Genomic DNA, 23,244 nt, shown 5'->3' with positions numbered 1-23,244 from the left:
TGTAGCGAGCCGAGATCACGCCACTGCACTCCAGCCTGGGCGCCATTGAGCACTGAGTTAACGAGACTCCGTCTGCAATCCCGGCACCTCGGGAGGCCGAGGCTGGCGGATCACTCGCGGTTAGGAGCTGGAGACCAGCCCAGCCGACACATCAAAACCCCGTCTCCACCAAAAAAATACGAAAACCAGTCAGGCGTGGTGGCGCACGCCTGCAATCGCAGGCACTCGGCAGGCTGAGGCAGGAGAATCGGGCAGGGAGGTTGCAGTGAGCTGAGATGGCAGCAGTACCGTCCAGCTTCTGCTCGGCATCAGAGGGAGACCGTGGAAAGAGGGGAGAGGGGAGAGGGGGGAGGGGGGAGGGAGAGGGGAGAGGGGAGAGGGGAGAGGGGAGAGGGGGGAGGGGAGAGGGGAGAGGGGGGAGGGGAGAGGGGAGAGGGGAGAGGGGAGAGGGGAGAGGGAGCTCTATCTACCACACAGTCCTTCGGATTAGAGTTTTTTCGTGATGAACATTGTTATACATGCCTCCTGGTGCAAATAAGCACACAATCCTCTTAGACATACACCTAGGAGTGGACCTGCAAGGGTGTGTGTGCCCTCAACTCAACTGTACAGAGCTGAACTGCTTCCAGACCAATTGCTCCAATTTATACTCACACAAGCAGTGTATGAATGCCCTGGTTGCTCCATATCTTCACCAATACTTAGTGAGTCTTCTTAATTTTCCCCAATGTGGTGTGCATGGAATAATATCTCCTGGTCATCTCATTTGCATTTCTGTGACTACTAATGAGTGTGAGCACATTTTTCCTGTTTCAAAAACTGTTAGGAACCTAGAAGCATGGGGAACTCTTATGACCTATACTATTATGGCCATAATAGTGTAAAACATACCTGCATGTGGCAAAGGATTGCAAAACAATAGGCAAAATAGGTGGTGTGTTAGTTCCCTGGGGTTCTGTAACAAAGTACCATGAAATGAGCGGGTTAAACAACAGGAAATGGTTGTCTCACGGTCCTGGAGACCAGAAATCCTAGATCAAGGGACCGGCAGGGTTAGTTTCTTCTGAGGCTGAGGGAGAATGTGTCCCATGCTTCTCTCTTAGCTTCTGGTGGTTTTCTGGCCATTTTTGGAGTTTGTTGGCTTTTGGAAGCATCACCCCATCTCTGCCTTCATGTCCACGTGGTGTTCTTCCTACGTGTATCTGTGTTTGTCTCTAGATTTCCCTTTTTAAAATAAGGACGGCCGGGTGTGGTGGCTCACACCTGTAATCCCAGCACTTTAGGAGGCCAAGGCGGGCAGATCACTTGTGGCCAGGAGTTTGAGACCAGCCTGGCCAACATGGTGAAGCCCCGTCTCCACTAAAAATACAAAAATTAGACTGGTGTAGTGGCGCATGCCTGTAATCCCAGCTACTCTGGAGGCTGAGGCAGGAGAATTGCTTGAACCCAGGAGGTGGAGGCTGCAGTGAGCTGAGATCGCACCACTGCACCCCAGCCTGGGAGACAGAGTGGGGAAAAAGAAGGACAACTGTTATATTGGATTAGGGGTTCACCCCATTTCAGCAAGACCTCATCTTAATTTAACTAATTACATCTGCAATGACTCTGTTTCCCAATAAGCTCACATTTTGAGATACCAGGAGTCAAGAGTTCAACATATGATTTTTTTTTGTTTTTTTTGGATGAAGTCTTGCTCTGTCACCCAGGCTGGAGTACAGTGGGGGTAATCTCAGCTCACTGCAGCCTCTGCCTCCGAGGTTCAAGTGATTCTCGTGCCTCAGTCTCCTGAGTAGCTGGGATTACAGGCATATCACCACACCCAGCTAATTTTTATGTTTTTGGTAGAGACAAAGTTTTACCTTGTTGGCCAGGCTGGTCTCAAACTTCTGACCACAAGTGATCCACTCACCTCAGCCTCCCAAAGTGCTGGGATTATAGGCATGAGCCACTGCACCCGGCCTCAACGTATGAATTTTTGAGGGGACATGATTTGACTTATAGCAACTGGCTAGGTAATTTTTCTTTCCCTTCTTTCAAACATATAGTATAGATATTTGAAACAGCAGAGAATAACAGAGGAAAAAAGTTTTGGTGTTAGAAAGGGCTGATTCAAATCCTAACTGTGCCTCTTGTTAGCTTGTGATTTAAGTGCTGAGCCTGCAGCCTATTCTGTGTTGAACCGCTGTATCTTAGACAGTTTGTGAGAAGATGAAATAAGATGTGTAAATGGAATATCATGATGTTTGACACATAAAGGCAGTCAATATATGTTAGTTCCTCCTTTCTTATTTGTTTCATTGTATTCATTTTTTAAAACCTTTTATTTTTGAGACGGAGTCTTGCTCTGTCGCCCAGGCTGGAGTGCAGTGGTACGATCTCAGCTCACTGCAACCTCCACCTCCCAGGTTCAAGTGATTCTCCTGCCTCAGCCTCCCGAGTAGCTGGGACTACAGGGACCCACCCTCACGCCCAGCCAATTTTTGTATTTTTAGTAGAGACAGGGTTTCACCATGTTGGCCAGACTGGTCTTGAACTCCTGACCTCAGGTGATCTGTCTGCCTCGGCCTCCCAAAGTGCTGGGATTACAAGTAGGAGCCACCGCACCTGGCCTGTATTCATTTTTTAAAAATATCATTTTACATTCAGGGGTACATGTGCAGGTTTGTTATACAGGTAAACCTGTGTCACGGGGGTTTGTTCTACAGATTATTTTTGTCACCCAGGTATTAGGCCTAGTACTCATTAGTTATTTTTCCTGATCCGCTCACTCCTCCTACCCTCCAGCCTCCAATAGGCCCCAGCGTGTGTTGTTCCCCTCTATGTGTCCGTGTGTTCAAATCATTTAGCTCCCACATATAAGTGAGAACATGTGGTATTTGGTTTTCTGTTCCTACGTTAGTTTGCTTAAGATAATGGACCCCAGCTCCATCCATGTTCCTACAAAGGACATGATCTTGTTCTTTTGTATGGCTGCATAGTATTCCACGGTGTATCTGTACAACATTTTCTTTATCCAGTCTATCATTGATGGGCATTTAGGTTGATTCCATGTCTTTGCTATTGTGAATAGTGCTATGATAAATATTCTCATGTGTGTGTCTTTATGGTAGAATGATTTATATTCCTTTGGATAAATACTCAATAATCAGGTTGCTGGGTCAAATGGTAGCTCTGTTTTTAGCTCTTTGAGGAATCGCCACACTGCTTTTCACCATGGTTGAACTAATTTACACCCCCCCACCAACAGTGTATAAGCATTCCATTTTCTCTGCAACCCCCTGCCCCCAGCATCTGTTATTTTTTTGGCTTTGTAGTAATAGCCATTCTGACTGATGTGAGATAGAATCTCATTATGGCTTTGATTTGCATTTCTCTAGTGATCGGTGATGTAAAGATTTTTTTTTTCATATGCTTGTTGGCCACATGTATGTCTTAAAACTACAAGTAGCTACCTAGCTGGGGAGATGAATGAAAGCTGTTGGGAAATGTCATTGTCCTCGGTGTCCAAGAAAAGAGTCACACAAATCATTTCCTAGGTTGAAATGTCCACCACTTCATCGTGAGAAGCCAAGAGCACTTTTCACGCTAAGCTGTGAGAAGCAGAGAGTGGCGGTGGGGGTGTCAGTACAGGGATCCGAGATTCCGTTCTCTGTTGCTGTGTGTTTCAATCACCTTGGACAGAAATCAGCTTTGCAGAGGAGACTTGGTGCCCACTGCCTCCTGAGCTCAGAGACCCAGGTCCTCTTTCTGGCTGTGTTAACAGATGACCAGATATCTCAGGATCTCGGGCCACACTCTAAGCCAGGAAGGAGGAGCAGTGTAAGAGAGTTGAAGGGGAGCGTTTCCTTCCAAGGGCTGGGTGGAGTTTCCCAGAAATAAGCATGTAGAGTAGGAGCATCTCAGAACAGAGTGAGCTGCGGTCATGATTGAAGGCAGGGATGCTAGCAGCAAGGACCCCAAAGAATTATCAGCATTGGGGCCCAAACTTCCCCCAGGCTGGGGGAAACTGGTGAGTCAAGAAGCTGGGACCAGAAACCCTTTTATGTGCAATTAAGAGCTTGGTGGGCCGGGCGCGGAGGCTCACACTTATAATCCCAGCACTTTGGGAGGCCGAGGTAGGCGAATCACAAGGTCAGGAGTTCAAGACCAGCCTGGCCACCATGGCGAAAACCCATCTCTACTAAAAAATACAAAAAAATTAGCTGGGTGTGGTGGTGGGCGCCTGTAATCCCAGCTACTTGGGAGGCTGAGGCAGGAAAATCTCTTGAACCCTGGAGGCGGAGGTTGCAGTGAGCTGAGATCGTGCCACTGCACTCCAGGCCAGGTGACAGTGCGAGACTCCATCTCAAAAAAAAAAAAAAAAAAAAAAAAAAGAGCTGGGTGCTGGGTTGCCCCTGCACTCTAACCATAGGCAGGAGAAAGAGAGGACATGGAGTTCCCATCTTTCTGAGGCTTCCTCGTCATTACTCCACATCCCAGAGGGACAGGCTTCTTTTTCTAGTCTTTTCTGAGTCCTCAACATCCGATGCATTCAGCAGGGGTCCCAGAAGAGCACGGGGGATTCAGCGATTTCCCTGCAGCCTGAGAGGAGACTCGGGCATCTAAGGAAAAGAGTGGGTATCCCTGAAGGGAGGGGAAGCTGACCTGGTTTCCACCCAGGGCAACGGGCACAGAAGCCCCATGACAAGACCTGGAAATGCCGGGCGCGGTGGCTCACGCCTGTAATCCCAGCACTTTGGGAGGCCGAGACGGGTGGATCACGAGGTCAGGAGATCGAGACCATCCTGGCTAACATGGTGAAACCCCATCTCTACTAAAAATACAAAAAATTAGCCGGGCGCGGTGGCGGGCGCCTGTAGTCCCAGCTACTCGGGAGGCTGAGGCAGGAGAAAGGTGTGAACCCAGGAGGCAAAGCTTGCAGAGAGCGGAGATCGCGCCACTGCACTCCAGCCTGGGCGACAGAGCAAGATTCCGTCTCGGAAAAAAATAAAATAAAATAAAATAAAAAATAAAAAAAGACCTGGAAGTATCTCTGCCCGGTGGTGTCTCTGATCCTGCTTCTCCTGGTTGTTCTCCTCAGTGTGCTTCTGTCCAGAGGTAAGGCGGCTGAATCAGGGGGACCGGGTGGCCCCGGGACGGGAGCCATGAGGGCTCCCAACCTGTAGGGTGGGTCGGATTCGGAAACGCTGGGATGGGGTGGAGCCGGAGGGGCTGCTGGTCGTGTCCCTGGGGATGACCATGGTGACACAGGAGGGAGCTGACCTCCTCACCAGCCTCAGAGGGAGGCATGCGGGGGTGTGTATGAACTGAAGGAGCAGAATCATTAGTGAGCAAGTTTGAGTCATTGGTGAGTACCTCCCCCAAGCCCAGCCCTGAGCTGGGATTAGAACCTCCAGGCTGCCTGCATTCCCTAAACAGTCCAGACACACTGGAATGAAATTCCCTCCTTACTACTCACTAGCTGGTTGCTTTTAGACAAGAAACTTTATGTCCCTGGGCCTGGGTTTTCTCATCCGCAAAATGAGTGGAACATTTCAGAGCTCCAAAGTGCCTTGCCCTGGGGCTGGAAGAAAGTCTTGGACTCCGGGAGTTGAGGGAACAGAGAGAAACCCCAGGGAGGTTCTTTGAGTGAGGGGAGCGTCTAGAACACGCTGCTGGCGTCTCTCCCCAGTCTTGAGGATGACGAAGGATGTGCGGGATGAAAAAGTGAGTGGGTGTCCAAGGAGATGCCCCGCCCCCCGAACTTTAATCACATCCCGCCACCCTCAACTCTGCCAAGACCTTTACCAGCGCGTTCTCTTTGGGTCTCTCAGTGACACTGGGGCTGGCAGACACCGGACATGACCGAGACTTCATTTGGGGTGAAATGTTCAGGCAAATAAAGGTTGTCCAGGCACGCAATGGTGAGGAGTGAGGAAGGGGAGGTGGGGGAAGGGCGGGGACTCTGCTCCTTTCGGCACTGGTGACGGGGGCTTCCTGTAGCAGGGATCTCGGAAAGGCAGCCCAATGCCCGGGGGATTCTTGGGTCTTTTTTAGTGCTAGCAGAACATGGAGAAAGTTGAGGTGACATGGTCAGACCAACGGATAGTGAAGGGATACCAGAAAAGTAAGGCTTTGAGGACAGTGAGACTTGCTCTGCAGGTGTGGCTGTGTGCAACCGCGGGGACAGCCCCTTTAACCGCTCTCAGCCTCAGTTCCCTCAGCTGCAGAATCGGGGGGAAATGAGCAGTGTCATTCTCAAGAGTCATTGTCAGGATTCAGAGCCTCCTCTTTTCTTTTTCCCTCCCCTCCCTTCCACCTTCCCCTCCCCTTCTTCTTCCCCTCCCCCTCCCCCTCTCCCTCCCCTCTCCCTCCTCCTCCCTTCCCCCTCCCCCTCCCCTTCCCTCCCCTCCTCTTCTCCTGGACTATGTTGCCCAGCCTTGTCTCACATTCCTGGGCTCAAGCGATCCTCCCACTTTGGCCTCCAAAAGTGCTGGGATTACAGGTGTCTGCCGTAAATCTACCTCTGACCGGAGCCTCCACTTTAAATCACCACATCAGTGTGCTGCAAAATACGGTGGGTCCTCTGCAGCCTGTCAGATGAATGCAGCGAGTTTGCTAAAATGCAGATGCCTGGGTTCCACACAACCCTATTGGATCACATTCCGTTGTAGGTGGTACCTTTGTGCTACATATTTTAAGTAGAATTCTTTTCCTTCCCAAAACTAAAAAAAATTAAGTCGATATCAAAAAATTAATAAAACTTTAAAAAATATTTAATTGACTTTAATGCAAGTTTAATTTAAATTTAAATGAACATTTAATTAAATGAAATGTTTTATAAAATTTCAATGGATAATTGTATAGATCCATGGGGTATAATGTGAGGTTTTGATAAAGGTACACATTGTGGGTCAGGCACAGTGACTCACACCTGTAATCCCAGCACTTTGGGAGGCCAAGGAAGGCAGGTGGATCACTTGAGGCCAGGAGTTTGAGACCAGCCTCGGCACCATGGTGAGACCCTGTCTCTACTAAAAATACAAAAATTAGCCAGGTGTGATGGCCTATGCCTGTAATCCCAGTTTCTTGGGAGGCCAAGAATTGCTTGAACCCAGGATGCACAGGCTTCAGTGAGCTGAGATCGGGCAACTGCACTGCAGCCTGGGTGACAGAGAAAGACTCTGTCTCAAAAAAATAAAAATAAAAATAAAAATTTAAAATGCATACATTGTGGAATAATCCTTCCACAAGCTAATGAACATATCTATCAGCAAATCAAGCTAATGAACCTATCACCTCACCCACATATTCTTTTGTGTGTATGTGGTGAGAACAGTTAAAATCTACTCTTGGCTGGGCGTGGTGCCTCATGCCTATAATCCCAGCACTCTGGGAGGCCAAGACGGGTGGATCACCTGAGGTCAGGAGTTCGAGACCAGCCTGGCCAACATGGTGAAACCCCGTCTCTACTAAATACAAAAAATTAGCCGGGCGTAGTGATGGGAGCCTGTAATCCTAGGTACTTGGGAGGCTGAGGCAGAAGAATCCCTTGAACCCCGTAGGCAGAGGTTGCAGCGAGCCAAGATTGTGCCGTTGCATTCCAGCCTGGGCAACAGGAGTGAAACTCTGTCTCAAACAAACAAACAAAACAAAAAGCAAGAAAGAAAGAAGGAAGGAAGGAAAGAAAGAAAGAAAGAAAGAAAGAAAGAAAAAAAGAAAAAATAAAATCTACTCTTTGAGGAATTTTGGAATAGAGATGACATTATTATTAACTATGGTCACCATGCTGTGCAGTGGATCACAACCAAACTTACTTCTCCTGTCTGATGGAAACTCTGCATCCTTTGACCAACATCTCCTTATCCCACCCCCCGTCCCCCATTCCCTGGTAACCACGGTTGTACTCTCTGCTTCTATGAATTAGATTTTTTAGATTCCACGGATAAGTGAGATCATGCAGGATTTATCTTTCTGTGCCTAGCTTATTTCACTTAACAGAATGTAAATAGAACTTTTGAATGACAGGATGAGACATGCTGTATATGCCATTGAGTCTTAGTATCCACCATTGCTACACACTATGAAGTCCAGAGAGAACTGATTTCATGAATCCAGAACCACAGGTCCCAGGAGAAAATACACAGTTAGGTTCCAGCGAGACTCTCATCACAACATTTTGTCAACTGATCATTACGTAGCCTTGTTTGTGTGTGTTTCTGTTTAAATACATTTTTTTTTTTTGAGACAGAGTCTCCCTCTGCCACCCAGGCTGCAGTGCACCAGCACGATCTTGGCTCACTGCAACCTCTGCCTCCGAGGTTCAAGTGATTCTCCTGCCTCAGCCTCCCAAGCAGCTGGGAATACAGGCATGCACCACCATGCCCGGCTAATTTTTGTATTTTTAGTAGAGACGGTGTTTCGCCGTATTGCCCAGGCTGGTCTTGAACTCCTGGCCTCAAGTGATCCACCCAACTTGGCCTCTCAAAGTGCTGGATTACAGGCTCTGTTTAAATACATGTTATATGTATTGTTAATTCATTGATTTTGAATTATGGTCAACAGCACTATAGCTCAAGCCTGAATGAAGCTGCTCTAATACACATATTTTCTCCACGAGGCACATCACAGCCTTCTTGCATTTAGGAACACTAGACAGTGCTTCAGCATTATGCCAGGGCCATTTTCAACAACAGTCATCGACAAAAAGCACAAGGTCAGGAGTTCGAGACCAGCCTGGCCAACATGGTGAAACCCCATCTCTACTAAAAATACAAAAATTAGCCGGACGCGGTGGCGTGCGCCTGTAGTCCCAGCCACTCGGGAGGCTGAGGCTGGAGAATCACTTGAACCCCGGAGGCAGAGGTTGCAGTGAGCTGAGGTCGCACCACTGCACTCCTGCCTGGGCGACAGAATGAGACTCCGTCTCAAAAAAAAAAAAAAAAAAAGAAAGAAAGAAAGAAAGAAAAGCACAAAAATGTGAAAAACATGGCATTCAATAGTCCATGAAAAGGACACTTGTTTACAGCAGGAAAGCTGAAACAAGACAGCAGAGAGTTCTTTTCTTCTATCTCAGACTCAAACTTTTCACTACTCTGCTTATCTGCACAAATGACCCCCAAAATGACATAAGTATCTGCTCTGGGGTTACAAATACATTTCAGTGAGTAGGTGGATTTGTAAATATGGAACCCACAAGTAATGATTGATGGTGTATGTGTTCTGTAGATGGATATAGATAAAATCAGTGAGAATTTTCCCTCCCACTCCTGAAACCTCATTGCCATGTTCCCCACCTAAGCCCCAACACAAACTCCCAAGAACTACTGGAATTAGCTGGGCTTTATTCCTTTAGGGCAGCCTTTCTCAAACTCAATACGATTGACATGTGGGGATGAATCATTCTTTGCAGTAAGGGGCTGTCCTGTACATTGCAGGGTGTTTAGCAGCACCCCTGGTGCACCCCTGGCTTCTCCATGCCAGTGGTACCTCTCCCCTAGTTGTGGTGAATAAAAATGCCTTCAGACATTGCCAGATGTCCGCTGGGGACAAAATCGCCCCTGACTGGGGACCACTGCTTTACAGTCTCTTTTTTTTTTTTTTTGAGACGGAGACTCGCTCTGTTGCCCAGGCTGGGGTGCAGTGGCGCAATCTCGGCTCACTGCAAGCTCTGCCTCCCGGGTTCAAGCAGTTCTCTGCCTCAGCCTCCCAAGTAGCTGGGACTACAGGTGCCTACGACCACGCCCGGGTAATTTTTTTTTTTTTTTGTATTTTTAGTACAGACGGGGTTTCACCATGTTAGCCAGGATGGTCTCGATCTCCTGACCTCGTGATCTACCTGCCTCGACCTCCCAAAGTGTTGGGATTACAGGCGTGAGCCACTGTGCCCAGCCGTAGAGTTTCTTTAAGAAAACAAGGAATGTCAAACATATGCTTTTCTATTTTATTTAAAGGTAGTATATTATTCACATTCTCTCAGGCTGGAGTGCAATGGTGTGATCTCAGCTCACTGCAACCTCTGCCTCCTGTGTTCAAGCAATCTCCTGCCTCAGGGTCCTGAGTAGCTGGTATTATGGGCACCCGCCACCACACCCAGCCAATTTTTGTATTTTTAGTAGAGATGGGGTTTCACCATGTTGGACAGGCTGGTCTTGAACTCCTGACCTCAAGTGATCCACCCGCCCCGGCCTCCCAATGTGCTGGGATTACAGGCGTGAGCCAACCGCGCCTGGCACATTATTCCTAGAGTTGCCTTTTCCACTTAATAGGATATTTATGGCTTTTTTTTTTTTTTTTTTTTTTTTTGAGACAGGGCTTCACTCTGTCACCCAGGGTGGAATGCAGTGATGCCATCTTGGCTTACTGCAATCTCCAACTCCTGGATTCAAGCAATTCTCCCACCTCAGCCTCCCAAGTAGCCGGGACTAGGTGCGTGCCAACATGCCCAGCTAATTTTTGTATTTTTTTGGTAGAGATGGGGTTTCACCATGTTGGCCAGGTTGGTCTCAAACTCCTGACCCCAAGTGATCCACCTGCCTTGGCTTCCCAAAGTGTTTGGATTACAGGCGTGAGCCAACACACCCAGTAGGATATTTATGGCATTTTAGTATGTCCTTCTGATATGTTTCAGTAATGTCAAGCACCAACTGTCTAGGTAGTGAGTTCCCCATTGTTGGGTGTATTCAAGTGGAAGCCATTAGGAATGTGGCCAGAAGCGAGTGGGTGGGCAACTGGGTGGAAAGCTGGATACACTAAATTTGCTAATGGCTCCATCCTCACAGAATCCTCCTGCCTGCCCTGCCCCAAGAGCTGGAAGGCCTTCCAGGGCTCCTGTTACAGCTTCTTTTCAGACAAACTCACCTGGCCCCAGGCCAATGATTCTTGTGCCCAGAACCAAGCTCACTTGGTTATCATCAACAGCCGAGCAGAACAGGTGGGAAACGGAAAGGTAAGGCCTTAGTGGAGGTGGAGGAAGGATTCTACAAGAATTTTGGGATTCCTATCCTTATCCCCTTTGGGATCATGTACAGTACTCTTAGTGGGATCTTGAAGATCTGCCTTCTCTTGCCCCAACCCAATCTCACTGCTCCGTCATTCAGGGAACGGACCCTGTGCACTGTAGTCTTGTCTCGAAGCTCTGATTCCTGTGGGTCACTCTCTGGAGAGTCCTTTCCTTTGCCATCTGCATGGAGAACTCTTATTCATCCCTCAAAAGCCCAATACAAACATCCCTTCCTCCACATCCTCTTGTGGCATCATCAGAGATTTTTTTTTTTTAAGATGAAGTCTCGCTCTGTCGCCAGGCTGGAGTGCAGTGGCGCAATCTCAGCTCACTGCAACCTCCATCTCCCAGGTTCAAGCGATTCTCCTGCCTCAGCCTCCCAAGTAGCTGGGACTACAGGCACGTGCTACCATGCCCAGCTAAGTTTTGTATTTTTAGTAGAGACGAGGTTTCACTATGTTGGCAAGAATGGTCTCGATCTCCTGACCATATACACATATGTATATATACACATATGTATATATGTATAATCTCACAGTATACATATGTGTATATATGTATATATGTGTGTATATATGTGTATATATATATCTCACAGTATGTATCTATCTCACAGTATATATCTATCTCACAGTCTCTTTATCCACTCATTGATTGATGGGCGTTTGGGCTGGTTCCATATTTTTGCAATAGTGAGTTGTGCTGCTATAAAAGTGCTTGTGCAAATATCTTTTTCGTATAATGACTTCTTTTCCTCTGGGTAGATATCCAGTAGTGGGATTGGTGGATCAGATGGTAGTTCTATTTTTAGTTCTTTTTTTTCTTTTCTTTTCTTTTCTTTTTGAGACAGAGTTTTGCTCTTGGTGCCCGGGCTGGAGTACAATGGTGTGATCTCGGCTCACCGCAACCTTCACCTCCCAGCTTCAAGCAATTCTCCTGCTGCAGCCTCCCGAGTAGCTGAGATTACAGGCATGTGCCACCATGCCCAGCTAATTTTGTATTTTTAGTAGAGACGGGATTTCTCCATGTTGGTCAGGCTGGTCTCCAACTCCTGACCTCAGGTGATCCGCCCGCCTTGGCCTCTCAAAGTGCTGGGATTACAGGCGTGAGCCACCACATCCGGCCCTATTTTTAGTTCTTTAAGGAATCTCCACACTGTTTTCTATAGTGGTAAAACCATGATAACGTTTGCACCAACCTAATACGTAGTAGATCTGGGATTCAAAGTCAAGATTCAAGGGCAGTGAATTCCCTGCCTGCCTCTGTCTGCCTGCCCATCTAACTGTGATCTCTGCATCTTACTCCTCTCACCCTCTGGCCACCCCTGCCTCCATCCTTTCAGCTTCCAAGGAATTCCACCTCCCAAATGTAACTTCTTCCCTCCAGGACTTCCTGACATCAACTAACCAGGCGACATCCTGGATAGGCCTCTTCAAAGATGGCCAAGGAAGTGCCCACAGGTGGATGGATGGCTCAGCCCCCACCTACATGTGAGTATCTCCTTTGACACCCAAGATAGTCTCCCCTAAGAGGCGGGCATGGCTTTCAGACAGTAAGTTATGACCACTGTAGGTGTTTCTCTTTCATTCATTCACAATGAAGTACCCGTGGTAGCTCCCAAACTGCCTGATATCCTTTCTGTTTTTTGTTTTTTTTTGAGATGGAGTTTCACTCTTGTTGCCCAGGCTGGAGTGCAGTGGTGTGATCTTGGCTCACTGCCACCTCTGCCTCATGGGTTCAAGTGATTCTCCTGCCTCAGCTTTCTGAGTAGCTGGAATTACAGGCACCCGCCACCACACCCAGCTAATTTTTTGTATTTTTAGTAGAGACGGGGTTTCATCATGTTGGCCAGGCTGGTCTCAAACTGCTGACCTCAGGTGATTTGCCCGCCTCGGCCTCCCGAAGTGCTGGGATTACAGGCGTGAACCACCGTGCCCAGCCGACATCCTTTCTATTACCCTAGTTATTGTTATTTTGTTACTTGACAAGAGTGTTCCCAGTTTGGTGCTTGAGAAATTATGGGTTCAATGTCAAACTCTTTTTTTTTAATTTAAATATACTTTATTGCTAAAAAGTGCTAACAATCATCTGAGCCTTCAGAGAGAGTCATAATCTTTTTAAAATTTAATTTTAATTTTAATTTCTGGGGTACATGTGCAGGATATGCAGGTTGGTTACATAGGTAAATGTGTGCTATGATTGTTTGCTGCACCTATCAACTCATCACCTAGATATTAAACCCAGCATGCATTAGCTATTTTTCCTAATGCTCTCCCTCCCCCAACCCCACCTCCTGACAGGCCTCAGTGTGTGTTGTTCCCCTCCCTGTGTCCATGTGTTCTCATTGTTCGGCTCCCACTTATAAGTGAGAACACGCTGTGTTTGGTTTTCTGTTCCTGCATTAGTTCACTGAAAATAATGGCTTCCAGCTCCATCTGTATCCCTGTAAAGGACACGATCTCGTTCCTTTTTATGATTGTATAGTATTCCATGGTGTATATGTACCACATTTTCTTTATCCAGTCTATCATGGATGGTCATTTGGGTTAATTCCATGTCTTAAATAGTGCTGCAATGAACACAGGCGTGCATGTATCTTTGTAACAGAATGATTTATATTCCTCTGGGCATATACCCAGTAATGGGATTGCTGGGTCAAATGATATTTCTGGTTCTAGATCTTTGAGGAATTCCACAATGGTTGAATTAATTTACATTCCCACCAACAGCATAAAAGCATTCCTGTTTCTCTGCAACCTTGCCAGCACCTGTTGTCAAACTGCTTTCTTTGTTGCAGGACTTTTCAGAGCCTTGAATGTGCTAATGAGCACTAAGCCTATTCAGAAGGAGTGAAACAATGTAGCATTTGCCAACTGTATGACTTTCCCATGGCTGCCATAGCAAAGTACTGCAAACTGGGTGGCTTAAAACAACAGAAATGTGTTCTTTCACTGTTCTGGAGGCCAGAGGTTTCTAGTCAAAATGTTGGTAGGGCCATGACCCTTCCAAAGGGTCTAAGGAAGAATCTTTCCCTGTGTTTTCCAGCTTCTGGTGGCTCCAGACATTCCTTGGCTTGTGGCGGCATCACTCCACTGTCTGCCTCTGTCTTCTCACGGCCTTCTCCTTGCCTCTGTGTCTCCTTTTTTCTGTCTGTTATAAGGATACTCATCATTGGATTTAGGGCCCACCTGACAAACCCAGGATGATCTCATCTTGAGATCTTTCATTTAATTACAGCTGTAAAGACCCCCTTTCCAAGTAAGGTCACATGCACAGGTATTAGGGGGTTGGACGTGGCATATATTTTTGGAGAGGACACTTTAATTCACTATACCTCCTGGCATTGTCTTGCATCCTCACACTGTATGCCTTTTTCTGCGACATTTCCTACTTCCTGCATCACCTTCCCTGACTGGCAAGCTGCTCTGCACGGGGCCAGGCTTAGGGCAGAAGTTGTCTCATTGGCAGATTGATCTGCAATCTGAGCACTTTCTGTATACCTTATGTGCACTGGTCATCATATCCTCAGAATGAATTTCTATTTTGCAAAACAGGAAACGGCAGCTCATAGACATTAAGACCGTAGTCAAACAGATACAAGTGGCAGAGCTGGAATTTGAATGGGGTCTGTCTGGTTTCAAGCGGAATGGACCTTGGAGAAGGGGAGAAGCCCAGAGAGATGGGGCAGTCGGATGGTGGCCCAGGAGCTGGAAGACTTTCAGCTTTTCTGAAGACTGTGGCCTTGTTGCTACTCCTATCTCAGCTCCACTTGGAAAAAAAAATGGGAAGGGGTTGACCAGATGGTTACCATACAATGGGCTCAATAAGTGGCTCCCACTGGGGGCCTCTTGAGCTTCAGGTGGCAGATCCTGACTCACAGAGGGCAGGAGTTGGGGCTTCAGGCTCTGGTCCCATCAGAAAGGGATGTGGTGGGCATCTCTTCACAGAAACTTGGACTCCGGGAAATTGGATGATAATGGAACCACCCAAGCCTGTGTGATGATGCTTTACCAGGGACACTGGAGCAACTCCTCTTGCAAATCAGAGTCTCCTGTTTACATCTGTGAGAAGAGGCAGAGCTGCTGACCTAGGCCCCTACCCCATAAGATTGATGTAAACCTCTTGTTGTGCATCCCCAACCTCCATCTCTGCCCTCTCTGGGCTCTGAATCCCCAGAGGCAACAATAAAGGACGTTTCTCCAAAGCCTAGAGTCTTTCTTGGCACAAGGCTTGCTCACTTTTCATGTCCTTTTCTGATTTCTGCTGAGTGGAAGAAACGCCCCAGGAGCAATGTTGGGTCCGTCTATCCCTGCAAGGGGATTGTAGTTCCCACTCCCATTAAAGCCAGGCTTGGCCATGCTCCTGCTTGGGGTAATGAGATGGAATGGGAATTGGCATGTACCACCACTGAGCAGGAGCCTTAAGAGCCTTATGTGGTTATATTATCTTTGCTTTTCCCTTGCTACAAGAACAGCCCATCCCAGAGAGAGGCCACTTTTTCACGCTTGGTCCTGCAAGGAAGAAGACCCTGCAGAACAGAGCTTCTGTGGACCCACTATGGATATAAATGTAGCCAAGAAATGAAGCTTTGTGGTTGTCAGTTGTGTGAATCCGAAAGTATCTGAGACAGGTCTCAATCAATTTAGAAAGTTTATTTTGCCCAGGTTAAGGATGTACCCCTGAAACAGCCTCAGGAGGTACTGACAACATGTGCCCAAGGTGGTTAGGGTACAGCTTGGCTTTATACATTTTAGGGAGACATAATACATCAGTCAATACATGTAAGATTTACATTAGTTGAATCTGGAAGTGTGGGATGACTTGAAGCTGGGCAGCGGTGCAGGGTTGGCAGAGTAGGGGCTTCCCGGTCATAAGTAGATTTAAAAATTTTCTGATTGGCAGGCCAGGTGCGGTGACTCATGCCTGTAATCCCTGCACTTTGGGAGGCTGAGTCAGGTGGATCACCTGAGGTCAGGAGTTTGAGACCAGCCTGGCAAACCTGGTGAAATCCCATCTCTACTAAAAATACCAAAAAATTAACTGGGCGTGGTGGTGGGCACCTGTAATCCCAGCTACTCAGAGGCTGAGGCAGAAGAATCACTTGAACCTGGGAGGCAGAGGTTGCAGTGGGCCAAGATTGTAACGTTGCATTCTAGCCTGGGTGACAGAGGAAGACTGTGTCTCAAAAAAAAAAAAATTCTGATTGGCAATTCGTTGAAAGAGTTATTATCAATAGAAAGGAATGTCTGGGTTATGATACAGGGTTGTGGAGACCAAGGTTTTATTATGTAGATGAAGTCTCCAGGTAGCAGGCCTCAGAGAGAATAGATGGTAAATGTTTCTTATCAGACTTAAGGTCTGCATTGACGTTTATGCTGGTCAGCTTTTCCTGAATACCAAAAGGGAGGAGGCTGTAATGAGGCATGTCTGGCCCCTTCTACTTCTACCTTCTCTTCCCATCATGGCCTGAACTAGGTCCAGGTTTTTCAGGTTAACTTTGGAATACCCTTGGCCGAGAAAGGAGGAGTCCTTTCAGGTGGTTGGGAGGCCTTAGAATTTTAGTTTTGGTTTATGGTTGCTAAAATTTCAAGGTCACTACTTGTTACTGCAGCATTCCAAACCTAGGTTGACCAACACAGGGGACCAAGTTCCATTTCACTAAACACCCAGATCAGAGGCTTTCTTCTGATGCAATTAGCCTGAAGCTTTCAGGAAAAAGATAGCTGAGCCCCTCAGGTCCTGATATAGTTTGGCTGTCTGTCCCCACCCAAATCTCATCTCGAATTGTAATCCCCACTCATGGAGGGAGGGACCTGGTGGGAGGTGATTGGCTCATGGGGGTGGTTTCCCCCATGCTGTTCTCATGATAGTGAGTGAGTTCTCACGAGATCTGATGGTTTAAAAGTGGCAGCTTTGGCCAGGTGCAGTGGCTCATGCCTGTAATCCCAGCACTTTGGGAGGCCAAAGCAGGTGAATCGCTTGAGGCCAGGAGTTTAAGACCAGCCTGGCCAACATGGTGAAACCCCATCTCTACTAAAAATACAAAAATTAGCTTGGCATGGTGGCATGTGCCTGTAATTCCAGCTACTCAGGAGGCTGAGGCAGGAGGATCACTCGAACCCAAAGGTAGAGGTTGCAGTGAACTGAGATTGTGCCATTGCACCCCAGCCTGGGCAACAAACACCTTGTCTCAAAAAAAAAAAAAAAAGAGAGTGAGTCCATCGAGAGAAACACATCATAGTGCAGATGGTTCTTAGTGAAAATTATTAAGGCAGTAAAAGACCAAAGTCTGTGAGGCAATGGTGGATCAATGTGAGGAACTGGCTAAGGGATGTGATCCTCCCAGTCCTGTTGCTGCATCCAGGCCCCGTTCAAACCCATCAGAATCCTTGCTCAATAAATATTTATTGAAAGAATAAAAAAAGAATTAGGTGTGATCGTTCCTTGAACCTGGCTCAAACTCACATATTTACAGGAATATCACTCACAGCCGAACAGTCATGGCATAACAAGGTCACGATCCGTAGGAACACTTCTTCCCCAACAAATATCATTTTGGATTAGGCCATGGTCAGTGGCTCATGCCTGTAATCCCAGGACTTTGAAAAGCCGAGGCGGGCAGGTCGCTTGAGCCCAGGAGTTCAAGACCAGCCTGGGAAACATGGTGAAACCCCATCTCTATAAATAAAATAAAATATAAAATAAAATACTAAAGTTATCCAGGCATGGTGGCACTCACTTGTACTCCCGAGTACTCAGGAGGCAGAGGCAGGAGGGTTGCTTGAGGCCAGGACTTTGAGGCTGCAGTGAGCCTTGATCGTACCATAACACTGCACCCCAGCCTGGGTGACGGAGTAGACCTTGTCTCAAAAAAAGAAAAAAAAGAAAAAAGGAATTAGGTCAAATAGGAACCTGGTCTGGTTCTTGCTCTCACTGCCCTGAACCTTAGGACTGCAAGGGAACTGAACCTGGAACTGTGTGGGAATGAGATAGATGCCTGCATCCTTGCTGCAGAGAAGAGAAACATAATGTTTGATTTTTCTTCCAGGGTCATGGAGACAAGCTATCAGAAACTAAGAGTAGTTTCTTGCTCCTGGTTCAGAAACTTAGCTTCAGATCAGGGTTATGAGCTGAATGTGTGTATCCCCAAAAATTCATGTGTTGAAGCCCTAACCCCCCATGTGATAATACTTGGAGATGGGGCCTTTGGAATGTAATTAGGTTAAGATTAAGCCAAGAAAGTAGGGTCGCCCAGTGGGGTTAGTGTCCTTAAAAAAAGAGAAATCAAGACCAGATCGGGAGCGGCAGCTCACGCCTGTAATCTCAGCTCTTTGGGAGGCTGAGGCCAAGAGTTTGAGACCAGCCTGGCCAACATGGTAAAACCCCATCTCTACTAAAAATACAAAAAATTAGCCAGGTGTGATGGCAGGCGCCTGTAATCCCAGCTACTCGGGAGGCTGAGGCAGGAGAATCGCTTGAACCCAGGAGGCAGAGGCTGCAGTGAGCTGAGATCACGCCATTGCACTCCAGCCTGGGCAACAGGCTCTGTCTCAAAAATAAATAAATAAAATAAAATAAAATAAAAAGGCAACAATGGAGTCTGAGCTTCATGGGGATGCAGCCGCACCCTAGAAAGTCATTTAATTACAGTCCGCCCTGATTGTGACATAATATCCATTTATTTGTTTACTCTGAGGCTAAATTTTACCCAATATTTACAATCACAGATCCATTTTCTTGAAATTATTATTTTATATGTCTGATGCAGTAACTCATATTTTAATACATTTTCTCCCCATGAGAACAAAAAAAAAAAAACACCAGCAGGGCAGAGGATCTCATCTTGCTTGTTCTCTTGTTTGAGCTGCAGGCAGACAAGGTTTGGTTCCTACAGCCTGGAACACAAAAAGTGTTGAATAAATCCTTAATACAGGCATGAATAGATGAGTTTTAAAGGCATGGGGGTGAGGTAAGTAAAGCCATGAGCTGACTCCATCAATTGTACCCAGATCCCTACAAGACTCTACTGGGTGACACAATCATACTATCTAGCACGTATTGAGGATTTATGAAATGCTGATACGTTTACAGGCATCATGCTGTGGGGCAGGTGCTATTATTATTGGCCTCCCCATTTGCAGACAGAGGTTCAGAGAGGTCAATTCACTTCACTAAGGTCACACAACCAGGAAATAGGTAGGCCAGGATTCGAGTCAAGTTTATCTGATGTGAGCCAGGGTCCTGAGGCATGAAGCCACTTAGACTATTATACAAGTCACCCTCTGCCTGTTAATCTGTGTTTAAGAACCCAAAGAGAAATCAACAATTCATACGGCCAGTGGATCTCTGCTGAAACAAAGAAAACAATGGCTGGGCGCAGTGGTTCATGCCTGTAATCCCAGCACTTTGGGAGGCCAAGGTGGGAGGATCACTTAAGTTCAGGAGTTCAAGACCAGCCTGGCCAACATGGCAAAATGCCATCTCTACTAAAAATACAAAAATTAGCTGGGTGTGGTAGCAGGTGCCTGTAATCGCAGCTACTCAGGAGGCTGAGGCAGAAGAATCACTTGAACCCTGGAGGCAGTGGTTGCAGTGAACCGAGATTGTGCCACTGCATTCCAACCTGGGTGACAGAGCGAGACTCCATCTCAGAAAAAAAAAAACAAAAAAAACAAACTCCCAGAGAATTCAGTTGAAGTGATGTCATGGGGTCCACATACCAAGCAATTAGTAGAATTCATCTGAACTCGCCACGTCCAGCCCTCCTCCAAAACTCCCCGTGCTCATCGGTCAAAGCCCCTGGACACCCTTTCTGGAGGACACATCAGAGATGCGCTTGGCTAGAGCCTTGAGTGGCATCAAACAGCCCAATGGAACACCTGCTGGCATGATCTACCAAACTCTATTGTCATAACAATCCCTGGGAAGCCAATTCTAAGTTTCATCAGTGAAAAAGCCATGGAATTTTTCAATGACCCTTGAGGGCTCATTAAAAGTTGACACACAATTCTTATCTACACTTCATTTGTGCAAATGAAGGAGTCCCTCAGGATCAACCACAGAGCTGCAGGCAGATGAGGTTTGATCCATAGCTCGGGGCTAAGATGAAGACAGAAACACAGGCTCACTCCAGTCCGGAGGAATGGTCCCCAGGTAGTATCCCCCTTAGCCTCTAAACTTAGATGTTTAATTAGCAGCAAGAGACATAGGTAGGAATTAGAAGTGGTCCTTCAGCTGGGCGCAGTGGCTCATGCCTGTAATCCCAGCACATTGGGAGGCCGAGGCGGGTGGATCACCTGAAGTCAAGACCAGCCTGGCTAACATGGTGAAACCCCATCTCTACTAAAAATACAAAAATTAGTCGGGTGTGGTGGCAGGCGCCTGTAATCCCAGCTACTCAAGAGGCTGAGGTAGGAGAATCACTTGCACCTAGGAGGCGGAGGCTGCAGTGAGCCGAGATCATTTGCTGCCCTCCAGCCTGGGCAAGACAGAGCAAGATTCTGTCAAAAAAAAAAAAAAAGTGGTCCTTTCTTCCCCCAAGACACAAGAGTCCCAGAGCTCCACACAGTTAAATGCTACAGAAAGCACCATGGCATCTTGGCCCTCAGAAGCAAAGCGTGGAAAACACTTGGTGCCAACTGTGGCCCCCATGAACTTCCCATGCTGCCGGAGTAGATGGAGGGGAAGGTTTCCAGAGCTCTGAGAGGGGCCGAGGCTTCTACTTCTATTGTGATGCTAACTGCATTATGTCATATAAGTTACTTAATAGACATATCCCTTGTTCCTTCCACTAGACTGGCCACCTGAGGAGGCAGGACCACTTTGGACTCGCTCATCATTGTGTCCCACCACCCAGCATCTAATAGGTGCTCAATAAATACTTGCTGAGAAAACAAGCAAATGACTCTCTCATTCCAATGCTATGGAGATTTGTGAGTTGCAAAATCCTTCTGAAATGTGAATGGCTATTCCTGAGTTTATTTGAAATTCATTTTCCAGGTGTGATTGACCTCATTTGAACCCACTGTTCCTTCTGTGTTTGTCACGGACAGACAGTATGGCCCGTGTAGATGAGTGTAATCTTGGGGCTGTTGGGACCCTTTGAAATCAGACCCCTGACTGTCTGTTTTGGCTCCATGAGCCACTCCCCACTCCTTGCTGCCCAAGGCCCCTGTCATATTGTCTGTCTGTCTTTCTTTCTTCCTCTTCTTCTTCTTTTTTTCTTTCTCTTTTCTTTTCTTTTTTTTTTTTTTTGAGATGGAGTCTTGCTCTATTGCCTAGGTTGGAGTGCAGTGGCATGATCTCAGATCACTGCAACTTCCGCCTTCTGGGTTCAAGCGATTCTCCTGCCTCAGCCTCCTGAGTAGCTGGGATTACAGGCACGCATCACCACACCGGGCTAATTGTCCTACTTTCAGTGGAGACGGAATTTCACCATGTTGGCCAGGCTGGTCTCGAACCCCTGGGCTCAAGTGTTCCACCCGCCTCAGCCTCCCAAAGTGCTGGGATTACGGGTGTGAGCAACCGTGCCCGGCCCATATTGGCTTTCTTCTCCTTCTCCTTCTCATCCTCCTCCTTCTTCCTTCTCTCTCTTCTTCCTCTTCTTCTCCTTCTGCTTCTCCTTCTTCTTCTCCTTTTCCTTCTCCTTCTCTTTCTTCTTCTTCTTGAGATGGAGTCTCACTCTGTCGCCCAGGCTGGAGTGCAGTGGCACGATCTCAGCTCACTGCAACCTCCGCCTCCTGGGTTCAAGCAATTCTCCTGCCTCAGCCTCCTGAGTAGCTGGGATTACAGGTGTGCATCACCATGCCTGGCTAATTTTCCTATTTTTAATAGAGACAGAATTTCATCATGTTGGCCAGGCTGGTCTTGAACTCCTGACCTCAAGTGATCCACCCATCTCGGCCTCCCAAAGTGCTGGGATTACAAGCATGAGCCATCACACCCGGCCCATATTGTCTTTCTTCTTTTCCTTGGATGGGCAATCATCTTCCCACCTCAGGTCCTTGGAACATGCTCTTCCCTCTGCCTGGTGCACCCTTTCCTCTCCCTCTGCTCCTGGAGCAGAATGTCTTGGCTGAAATGCCATCTCCTCCGTGAAGTCCCAACCACGTGCCCTGATTTCTGAGGACGAGGTTGTTCAGCCCCCATAGCCACTGCCGTCTCTTCCTCACACACCTCATGCTCTTTTCTAAAACTCAGCCAATAATTCATCCTCCGCCTTCTCCGTCCAGTGTAAAGTCCACAAGAGCAGGTATCATGTCTGCCCTGGCCACTGCAGTCACCCCAGCTCCTGGCTCAGTGATGAGCTCAGATGTTCTGGGAAGATCTGTTAAATGTGTGGTAGCTGGGGCAGAACTTCCTCTAAGCTGGAGAGAAGTTATTTCATGCACAGTCTTTATGTACTGAGGATGGTCATTTGTATCATCTTAAGCAGCTAGTGTGGTGGTTTTGATGTCTTCCTGTTATCAAGCAGCAGATCAAACATGAGGTTTCCTGCCTCTATTTACTGTCAAGCAGCCGTTTATCTCAGAAAGAGGAGACCTCTTTAGCAAGATGTTTTTATTTTTTAATTGAAAAAAATTTTTTTGTAAAGTTGGGGTCTTACCATGTTGCCCAGGCTGGTCTTGAACTCCTGAACTCAAGTGATCCTCCCATCTTGGCCTCCCAAAGGGCTGGGACTATGGGTGTGAACCACTGTGCCTGGACCTTTTATAACTTTTTTTTTTTTTTTAAATTTAGAGGCTGGGTGCGGTGGCTCACGCATAATCCTGGCACTTTGGGAGGCTGAGGCAGGTGGATCACCTGAGGTCAGGAGTTCAAGACCAGCCTGGCCAACATGGTGAGACTCTGTTTCTACTAAAAATACAAAAAACTAGCCAGGCGTGGTTGTGTGCGCCTGTAACCCCAGCTACTCGAGAGGCTGAGGCAGGAAAATCACTTGAACTCGGTAGGTGGAGGTTGCAGTGAGCTGAGATCACACCATTGCACTCCAGCCTTGGCAGCAAGAGCGAAACTCTAGATCAAAAAAAAAAAGACAAGCTCTCAGTCCATTCCCAGCCTGGAGTGCGGTGGCGCAATCACAGCTCACTGCAGCCTTGACTTTCCAGGCTCAAGTGATCCTCCTGCCTCAGCCTCCTAAGTAGCTGGGACCACAGGCAGATATTTCACCTTCCCTGTTAGCTGTATTCCTCAGTATTTTATTTTTTTGTGTGGCTATTGTGAATGAGATGGTGTTTTTGATTTGGCACTCAGCTTGGACATTG

At 47.3% G+C, this 23,244-nt stretch overlaps 1 protein-coding gene and 1 long non-coding RNA gene across 3 annotated transcripts; one reads left to right on the top strand and one right to left on the bottom strand.

Annotated features, from left to right (window-relative positions):
• Positions 1-3,901: 3,901 nt before the first annotated feature.
• On the top strand, positions 3,902-15,185 carry CLEC4OP (C-type lectin domain family 4 member O). Of its 2 annotated transcripts, none has more exons than XM_016934444.2 (3): positions 3,902-4,009; positions 12,368-12,471; positions 14,929-15,185. In XM_016934444.2, the coding sequence occupies exons 1-3, from the start codon at positions 3,923-3,925 to the stop codon at positions 15,065-15,067; spliced, it is 330 nt and encodes a 109-aa protein (XP_016789933.2). In that variant the 5' UTR covers positions 3,902-3,922; the 3' UTR covers positions 15,068-15,185. The 2 variants fall into 2 exon arrangements, 1 of the variants encoding a protein (XP_016789933.2); XR_008540963.1 differs by lacking the exon at positions 3,902-4,009 and adding an exon at positions 5,782-5,903.
• Positions 15,186-18,741: 3,556 nt separating this feature from the next.
• LOC107969612 (uncharacterized) lies at positions 18,742-20,771 on the bottom strand. The gene is made up of 2 exons (XR_001711546.3): positions 19,702-20,771; positions 18,742-18,876 (listed from the first exon to the last, which is right to left on the bottom strand). It is a non-coding gene; the product is annotated as an uncharacterized LOC107969612 (long non-coding RNA).
• Between the last annotated feature and the right edge of the window lie 2,473 nt (positions 20,772-23,244).

This window comes from Pan troglodytes, chromosome 20 (assembly GCF_028858775.2).
Source record: "Pan troglodytes isolate AG18354 chromosome 20, NHGRI_mPanTro3-v2.0_pri, whole genome shotgun sequence".
In the NCBI taxonomy this organism is placed as follows: Eukaryota; Metazoa; Chordata; class Mammalia; order Primates; family Hominidae; genus Pan; species Pan troglodytes.
Note: the sequence above shows the minus strand (reverse complement) of the source record. Positions and strands in the feature narration are given on the sequence as shown.

What these genes read in the sequence shown, in the direction of transcription:
- CLEC4OP (XM_016934444.2), top strand. Translation starts at nt 3,923, where the DNA reads ATGATTGAAGGCAGGGATGCTAGCAGCAAGGACCCCAAAGAATTATCA. An exon ending in CCCCAGGCTGGGGGAAACTG is followed by an intron (nt 4,010 to 12,367) that starts GTGAGTCAAGAA and finishes TCTTCCCTCCAG; the next exon opens with GACTTCCTGACATCAACTAA. An exon ending in GGCTCAGCCCCCACCTACAT is followed by an intron (nt 12,472 to 14,928) that starts GTGAGTATCTCC and finishes ATCTCTTCACAG; the next exon opens with AAACTTGGACTCCGGGAAAT.